Source organism: Asterias rubens, chromosome 14 (assembly GCF_902459465.1).
Source record: "Asterias rubens chromosome 14, eAstRub1.3, whole genome shotgun sequence".
Classification (NCBI taxonomy): Eukaryota; Metazoa; Echinodermata; class Asteroidea; order Forcipulatida; family Asteriidae; genus Asterias; species Asterias rubens.
This window is the reverse complement of record NC_047075.1, coordinates 6,366,248-6,376,235: the sequence shown is the minus strand read 5'-3', so window position 1 is coordinate 6,376,235 and position 9,988 is coordinate 6,366,248. Positions and strand designations below refer to the sequence as shown.

The following is a 9,988-nucleotide window of genomic DNA, read 5'->3' as shown; positions in this document are numbered from 1 at the left end:
CACAAGATGTGCCAGCTGTCAGTTGCAGTTATGTTTTTTTTCTCTTTTTTTTTTTACATCATTAAATATACAAATTAGAAGAGAAATTCATTGTTTAGAATTAAAAAAGATCAAAAGCAAATTCTTGCGTAAAACTTTCTTTGTTTTGGTGATTAAATCAAAACAAGCAATCTGAAGTTCTCGTTCCTAACCACATGTGCCATCTGTCAGTTGCTATATACTTTATAAGCATCATGCTATAAATACATCAACCCTAATTATGAAAAAGACCAGCGATGTACCCTCTCATTTCAAGTGTGTCTTCATTGGAGGATTTGTAAATAGAATAGATTAAATATTAAATTGTAATAATATGACTTAAATTTTAGCTCAATCGGTCGTCGAAGTTGCGAGATAATAATGAAAGAAAAATCACCTTGTCACACGCAGTTGTGTGCTTTCAGATGCTTGATTTCTAAATCTGAGGTCTCGAAATCAAATTCGCGGAAAATTACTTCTTTCTCGAAAACTACGTCCCTTCAGAGGGAGCCGTTTCTCACAATGTTTTATACCATCAACCTCTCCCCATTACTCGTTACCAAGTAAGATTTTGAGCTAATAATTATTTTGAGTAATTACCAATAGTGTCCACTGCCTTTAAAATCCTATAAGGTATAGGTCATAGAACGGTATCTACTCCAAGGAATTATTAACGTAAAACTGATTTGGTGGTGGGAGATCTATAACTGAATTCTATGTCTGATTCAAACAAAAACTCATATTAATTTGACAGTAATAATCAGCTCACAGGTAAATAATAAAAAAAAAGGTCCAAACCGAATTTTTCAAATTAAGATGTTGATGTTTTGTTTTTTATATCCTTTTGATCTGTTGGAAATGTTGTTCATAAGAAAGCAAACAATCATGACACATCCACTTACATCTCAAAGTAAATCAGTTGATATTTAAAAGATGCTATTGTTGATTTGGCCACAATAATAAGTTGTTCTCAAAGTTCTGACTTTTTGAATGATTTGTGAGGGTTTCCCAAGTTTGAAATTATCGCTTACTTTATTGGTCCTAAGAAATTGAAGAAATCCCAAGTTGAAGTTCATTCCACTGAGATGGTTTTACGCCTATGCGCCCGTCAGTGTTCATCCCATCCCTTTATTCATGAGGTTCATGCTGGTTGACTTCTCCTTATCGTGTCCACACACTATATGCTGTGCTTCAGCCAGAACTGAACACAACTCTTAGCAATATCATTGTTCTCTGCAAGGTCTTCAGTTCTGCATTCTTGCTCCAGTAGGGGGCATCTCAGGAGGTGGTCCATAGTTTGTGGCTCTGTCCTACATATATATGTCACGTCTTCAGAGTCCAGATATCCCCACTTCTTGACAGAAAATGCACCGGTCAGTCGACGTTCTAAGTAACTCGAGGCACCTCCATTCAGCCCAACTTGATTGACTACACTTAATTCTTGCTACACGTCCTTTGAGGTGCTTCTGTCCCAGTTGGGTGGTATCCAATCAGCTCGGAATGGTTCAAGTCAACTTAAAGGAACTCCCACAATTGTGTCCAGTAAACAATTATAAAGTCTGACCATCAGGCCGTCTGTAAACCTGTAACCTGTACTTTCGGATAGTGCAAAGTGTCAAAGTTGGGATCATAGTATGATTTCTACAAAGTCATCAGGGTTGTGAGCTCTGATGGCATAAATCAACTCACAAATACATCTTCCGATGTGATAGTTGAAGGATGCGCATTGTTTACACACAGACCAGATCACTTGAGGAGACAGTCTTCAGTTCAGGTCATAAACAAATGCGAATTCAAAAGTGACAATTGATTCCAGTGAGACGAATCATGGATCTGCTAATTCTTGGAGTGAGTTTTGTTTAGCAGATTCAGCCCAAGATTCCGTCTATCTTCCCACCAGTCCATCTGGTCCTTCTACTCTTTGATGAACGTGTATAGGGAAAGAAAAACTATGTCCTAGCCACCTCTAAGGGATGCATTTTTATACTGTAGTTGGGTCGTAAAATTTGGAGGGTTTTTTAACTCGGGGTTAACCCACAATTTTATTCCCTGAAAATAACTCTCTGCCTATCATATCAAGCCAAGCCGTGTGCACACATTCAAAAGCCAATGTTGGCTTTTATACCAAGTCCAATAATAAAACAAGATCAAGTGAAATAGTTGGTGTTTCCAGTGAATTGTATTTTTTTTTCATCATGTATACTGGTTTTAAACGATTGGCCGTACTTTCATGGTGCGTTTCTTCAGAGAATAATTCCAACCTTTCCAGGGTTCCCATTGTAACCCGACTCCGAAATTCACATTTCCCTGTTGTTGGTAGCCACCATTCAGACTAGCGATATGACAGTTTTTAAACCACCAAGCAGCTTCAAATGTGACTGCACAACTGCCTGTTGTACCATCAGTATCTGATGCTTCATCATTGTCCTGATCCTTCGTTGTGAATGGATAACCATTGTGATAGTTCATTGCATCACCTGCTGTACTCTGAGCATCGTATAAACTAACATGAAGAGTGTAATTGTCACCTGTAACAGCAAACTCACCATAAGAAGCCCATTTCGTTCTGGACTCCCAATCTTCCATATCTACTCTGAGTTGCCATTGACCTGACCCGGTAAGGTCACGCAGGATATCATTCCCCAACCAGAACTCATTCTGCAGATCACCAAACCCAGATTGGTATTCAGCCCAGGTACGATAAAAGTCAACAACGCCATATTGTCTCCTCTGGAAAACAATCAAGCCTCCTCCTTCTGTCTCCATATCACAGTAGACTTGTAACCCATCAGTCAGACTTGTAGGAAAGATGGTGTATAAACCATTGGTGCGATAACCAGCTTGATACAACTCCAGGCAACTACTGTTACTTGTAATGGTTGGTAGTGCAAATGACAAAATGTCCAAGTTGTCATCATAGTAGGCACTCCCTTGAATCTCAACAAATTCATTAGGGCTGTGAGCTCTGCTAGCATTATTCAACTCGCAAATACCTCTAGTGATGTGATAGTTGAATGATGCACACTGTGGATCCATAGAGCAGCCTCGCCCACAGATCACAGGAGAAGATACAGTCTTCCACTCAATCACATGATTCGGTAAGGCTCCGTTCTTATTCAAGTACAAATCCCCAGTGAACTGCCGGGGAGTCTTACTCTGACAGGATTGTGACATGAAAGTCACAAATAGAGCTGTGGTGATAATTATCATGATGGCTGTAGTATGAGACTCTTCAAAGACGCGTGTAACTTAAAACATCCTAAATGGAGTGCAATTAGGAATCGTACAATTGCAAGAGTAAGTTCTTAGTCAAGCTTATACTCTGTGCCGGCAGTGCCTCGACTTTCTTGAAAACTGAAGTGATGTAATCAATGTAGTTTAACGTGTATAGTGCGCCATTGCTTTTACTAATGGTGACTGAAGAAACTCATTATAACAGGTAAACTGAGGCAATGGCAGCCACTTTGGCTCTTGATTTGTCCGCGGTGGCTTTAATGACTTGAATATTCTAGGTGGGGTAGGTTAGTCATTATTTGTGATTAAAGATGGCCACCAAGGCCGGGTTAATTTTGTGATTTATATTTAAATTTCCAATAGGTGGAGTCCTCATCATGAATAGGAAGAAATCACTCCAGTCTCTATCTGCGCGAACTTTGTCCGAACCAACAAATCAAGTAATGGCATTTTGGTGTTCATGGGTCTGTTTATTCTTGTACAGGGAAGGTTAGGTTGACTACTGACTTTAACTGAACATATCGAGGGAGATTATCATAGAAAAAGTGCAGATCCTAAGTTTTGATTTATTCGACTACAGCACTTTTGTAACCGTGAATTTGCTAATTCTTAGTGAATGTGTCACTGCAGAGAAGGATGCTTGTCTATCTGCCCGTCAATCAATCAATTCATTTCCCCTTTTTGGAGGTTCATGTTGTGGGGTAACCCGGTTACGTACCGTTCCCTCGCCTCACTACGTGACATGCATCTCTGCTGCCACCTCGTGGCTAAAATTCTCACATTGTTCTGCAACTTGTGTTTAAATTAGCTTCAAAAAGGTTTCTGTCATTGTTAGACTTCATTGTTAGACTTCAAAATCATGTGCAAAATACTTTTGAAATCAGTTCAGCCATCAAGTTGTCATAAATCACAGTTTCATGTAGCTGCACACAAATTACATAAGAAAAGACCGTGTAAGCAAACTAGGTATTCGTGCGTGATGCAATCAAATTAGTATTGATGTATCACTATTTATCCTTATCATTACAGTGTATGGTTCAAGAGATAGTTTGGTTTTCCAATATTCATCCTAAACTTTCGGTTTGAACCAGAAGTACAGGTCCAATTATGAATAGATTCAAGAGTCACTAGTTTGACCTTAGCCCACGAGCTTTGAAAAACTTTGAGTATTCATTACAAATACCAAGTTTTGAATTAATACAAAAAAATACATTATATAGGTTTTCTCGGTCAATTTCGGAAAATGAGCAGCCAATTTAACGTTGAAACCAATTTCAGACTGACTCCGCGGCAGTACAGTTAATTACGATCCAATAAGCTAAAGTAGTACTCAAGTCGGTTTTCTATACCATCCGCCCTGGTAATAGTTAAAAAGCAGGCAGTTCTTTTCAGAACTGAGAAGTCTCTCGAACCTCCGATTATCTACTCCACGGCAGTAGAATAAAGCAAGACAGTTCCCTAAGAACAACTCTACCTGGCAAGTAGATACACACATGGTGTTACCGCAAACCAAATATACATTGATACCTCACCATGCAATGCCTCAAATCCTATATAGAGATAGAATATAGTGTTAAAAAACAATACACTGACTGTCTGAAAACATGTAGTGACTGATAAAGTGAAGAGCAAACGCTGCCTCTTTAGTGCTGATGTTGGTGTTGGAAGTAACCAATAGGTATCGGAGAGGACACTTCGTATAATCTGATTGGTCCTTTTTTGGTGTTCGTATGAGATGAATATTCGTGATGAGTGATGATTGCACACAGTTGACGTAAAAACTTGACCTTCTTTATGACACAAACGCCAGCCATAATTATTTTGATTGCCTCAAAATCAATTTGAATTTAGTTACGATTGAAGAGAAAACAATGCTGCTATTGTGCCACTCTTAACCAATCTCCTCGATTGATTAACGCTTGGTGGTCTTTATTAGCTGCTCGAATAACCAGTTCCTTCAAGGTAGCTACAATCACGGCACAGATTGGGCTTTCTATCAAACAGGAATTGCGGTCAACGCTTGGAAAAGAGAAAATTCTGGAGCGAGACGTTATTAGAGCAGAAACACCGTTGATTATTATCCGCATGAGTAACACTCGACGGTCTCCATTGTCAGCAGTTGGAGAGTCTAATACGTCTGACAGTAATAGTTATTATTAATAAATACCTTGGACGGTTTCAAGTCTCTGATTTGTCAAAACCCGGTCACGTGTGAGAGTGTTAACGGTGGTATAAAGACCGGCTTTGGAAAATAGCGAATAAGTGGCCACTAAATCAGCATACATTGTTTAAACCTTGCGCGTTGCACTGTATCGCACGCTTATTTATATCCCCGTTAGTTTTATTGCAACTTCGCGCACTTCGGCTCGGTCCGTTAACAGCGCCAGCCACCAACCCGGTCATTACCACGCAGTGAAGACCGGGTACGAACACTGTTATTCCCTAATTAATAAATACCTTGGACGGTTTCAAGTCTCTGATTGCTCAAAACCCGGTCACGTGTGAAAGTGTTAACGGTGGTATAAAGACCGGCTTTGGAAATGAGCGAATAAGTGGCCCCTAAATCAGCATACATTGTGTAAACCTTGCGCGTTGCACTGTATCGCACGCTTATTTATATCCCTGTTAGTTTCATTGCAACTCCGCGCACTTACGCGTACACGCGCTGAAAATGTATCAATTTTGAGTGCGCGCGTGTAACATGTGCGCGCGTATAAACTGACGCCGAGCTCATGCGCGCGTTTTAATGCACAAGGAACAGCTATCGTCCAATCATTTGCCTCCTTTGACCCCAGTGAAGGCGCTGAACAGATAATTATTTAAAAGAGTCACTGGTCTCAAAGATCAGTAATGTGATTAACGCACGAAAGAGATGGGAACCATCAAAAGCTTAAATATGGCCCCTGAACATGTCTGGAAGTACCGCCGAGAGAAAAGTCACAAAATTTGGACTATTTTAGCCGTTTAATTCGCTAAAAAAGGTATTTATTAATGGGAATAACAGTGTTCGTACCCGGTCTTCACTGCGTGGTAATGACCTTGGTGCGCCAAGGCATGTTTGAAACTGCACTAAATTTATATGTAAGTAATTTTCGGAATAGCACAAAGCCTATGCCACTCAGTCAGATCACCTTCACTTTAACTGTTTCAATGTCTGGGTCTTTACCTTCACATTCTTGATACGAGCTTCTGTCCCAAAGGGTTAAAATCGGGAGGCCTTTTCGCAAATAAACAGAGATTTCGAGATGTTTTTCTTGTTTCCTGTGAATGGGCGATTGTAATTTCTGAAAACTGCGTGACCGGTGAACAATAAACCTGCAGAGGAAACCAAATCAAAAAGACATATTATGAGAGACATACAACCCTTAAAGGAACACGCTGCCGTTTGAAACCGTTTGTTATGAAATGCATATGGTTAGAAAGATATTCTAAAAGTAGAATATCATGATCCACACAAGTATCACTCCAAAATGCACTGTTTTCATTTTACGTCGCAAATTAACATTTGACTCCCATATTTGGCCGACCGTGTTAGTCGACGAGGTAAAGTGTCGTGGCCGAGCGGTTAAGAGCACCGAATTCAAACTATGGTGTTTCTGATCAGCAGAGTGTGGGTTCGAATCCCCAGCCGTGACACACTGACACTTGTGTCCTTAAGCAAGACACTAATTGACCATTGCTTCGTTCTTCGGATGGGACGTACAGCCGTTGGTCCCATGTGTTGTGTAACGCATGTAAAAGAACCCAGTGCACTTACCGAAAAGAGAAGGGGTTCGCCCCGGTGTTCCTGGTTGTGGCTGCTTAATGCGCCGTAGCACCTTGTATACCCTTATAAGGTGCTAAATAATTGGGTCTCAGAATTCATCACTGCAATAACCTATCTTTCTGAAAGTTTGTAAATACTCAGCGCCTTGAGTACCTTGTTTGGTAGATACGTGCGCTATATAAGACTTCGATATTATTATTATTATTATTATTAAAAAGAAAACCTCGCAATTTCGAGGCATATTTTGTGTAGATCATTGTATTCTACTTTTACAACATCTTTCTAACCATTTCGATTGTATAACAAATGGTTATAGAACGCTTTTCAAAGACTATATCGACCGATCCAAGGCAACGTGTTCCTTTAACTGACAATTAAAAGCCAACACGTGATATTTATTGTTTTTCAAACATTAAAATGAAACTTACCCATATTGTCACTGTCGACGTAACCAATCGTCTTGTTCTTTCCTGTTTTACAAAAATTATTAGGAAACGCCCAAAAAAAACGTGGATGAGCATCAAATTTACAAAATAGAAATGTTTCTATACCTACTCTAAAATGGGTGATATTGTTATAATTATTATCGGTTTTGTTTGCACAACTTTTGCAAAGGCTACTTTTGTTTTGTTTTAATGGAAAACAAATCGAATGGATGTGTATGTATTATATTATTTTATGAAAACCCTTGATAGATGGAAATAGATACCCATACCTTTATAGATGGAAACCGATGCATTCGACGAGCCGCAGCTGGCTGAACACGAGATAATATCCCCATCAGATACAGCCAAGTGGCTCGTTTTGATCACCAAGACAGAATCCAAGATGCAAGGAGTAACAGAAGACGCCGTGACTTGGACGTCTTCAGTCACCGAGCTGGAGATCAAATTCTGCCAGCCTCCATTGTGGTATACGCTCCAGGATATGTCCAGACTAGTTGAAGAGGCCGTTACGCCGCTAGCTCGGCATTCATAACGTTGTATGTCTTGTGCACTGTTGGCCTGATTGGCAAACAAGTAGCGTATCTGGAGGTCCGAATCTAAACATGGATTTAGGTATCAATCAGAACAAGTCAATAATGGAATTATTACCCTTGTATAAATCCCCATAAATAAGCACTCAAATGTATAAACCAACAAATATCTTCTTTTTTCTTTACTAACCGTCTTGTATTTACGAAGGAGGAAATCATTGAACGCAACCAATATTTTCGGTTAAGACTTCTCAATGTTAAGACCGAAACAGTAACACCTACACCAATGCCGACCAAATGGTTGTTCCTACTTTAGAATGGTTGCCGACGGGGTGCTGCCATTTTATAACGACCACAGAAATATCAACAGTATATTACCACAGAGATCTCAATCGTGTATTACCATAGAGATCTCAACAGTATATTACCATAGAGATCTCAACAGTAATTACCACAGAGATCTTAACAGTATATTAGCATAGAGATAACAACAGTATATTACCATAGAGATCTCAACAGTATATTACCATAGAGATCTCAACAGTATATTACCATAGAGATCTCAACAGTATATTACCACAGAGATGACAACAGTAAATTACCACAGAGATCTCAACAGTATATTACCTAGAGATCTCAACAGTATATTACCACAGAGATCACAACAGTATATTACCATAGAGATCTCAACAGTACATTACCACAGAGATCTCAACAGTATATTACCTAGAGATCTCAACAGTATATTACCACAGAGATCTCAACAGTACATTACCACAGAGATCTCAACAGTATATTACCATAGAGATCTCAACAGTATATTACCATAGAGATCTCAACAGTATATTACCAAAGAGATATCAACAGTTATTACCACAGAGATCTCAACAGTGTATTACCATAGAGATCTTAACAGTAATTACCACAGAGATCTCAACAGTAATTACCACAGAGATCACAACAGTAAACTACCACAGAGATCTCAACAGTTCATTACCATAGAGATCTCAACAGTATATTACCACAGAGAGCTCAACAGTAAATTACCATAGAGATCTCAACAGTATATTACCATACAGATCTCAACAGTAAATACCACAGAGATCTCAACAGTAAATTACCATAGAGATCTCAACAGTATATTACCACAGAGATCTCAACAGTATATTACCACAGAGATCTCAACAGTATATTACCATAGAGATCTCAACAGTATATTACCATAGAGATCTCAACAGTATATTACCACAGAGATCTCAACAGTATATTACCATAGAGATCTCAACAGTATTTTACCACAGAGATCTCAACAGTATATTACCATAGAGATCTCAACAGTATATTACCATAGAGATCTCAACAGTATATTGCCATAGAGATCTCAACAGTATATTACCATAGAGATCTCAACAGTAAATTACCACAGAGATCTCAACAGTATATTACCACAGCGATCTCAACAGTATATTACCACAGAGATCTCAACAGTATATTACCACAGAGATCTCAACAGTGAATTACCACATAGATCACAACAGTATATTACCACAGAGATCACAACAGTAAATTACCACAGAGATCACAACAGTATACCACAGAGATCTCAACAGTATATTACCATAGAGATCTCAACAGTATATTACCATAGAGATCTCAACAGTATATTACCATAGAGATCTCAACAGTATATTACCATAGAGATCTCAACAGTATATTACCATAGAGATCTCAACAGTATATTACCACAGAGATCACAACAGTAAATTACCACAGAGATCTCAACAGTATATTACCTAGAGATCTCAACAGTATATTACCACAGAGATCACAACAGTATATTACCATAGAGATCTCAACAGTACATTACCACAGAGATCTCAACAGTTTATTACCTAGAGATCTCAACAGTATATTACCTAGAGATCTCAACAGTATATTACCTAGAGATCTCAACAGTATATTACCACATAGATCACAACAGTATATTTCCACAG

At 38.9% G+C, this 9,988-nt stretch overlaps 1 protein-coding gene across 1 annotated transcript; it reads right to left on the bottom strand.

Annotated features, from left to right (window-relative positions):
* Nucleotides 1–2,226: 2,226 nt before the first annotated feature.
* Nucleotides 2,227–3,228, bottom strand: LOC117299604 (ficolin-2-like). The gene has a single exon (XM_033783153.1). The coding sequence runs from the start codon at nt 3,226–3,228 to the stop codon at nt 2,227–2,229; it is 1,002 nt and encodes a 333-aa protein (XP_033639044.1).
* Nucleotides 3,229–9,988: the final 6,760 nt, after the last annotated feature.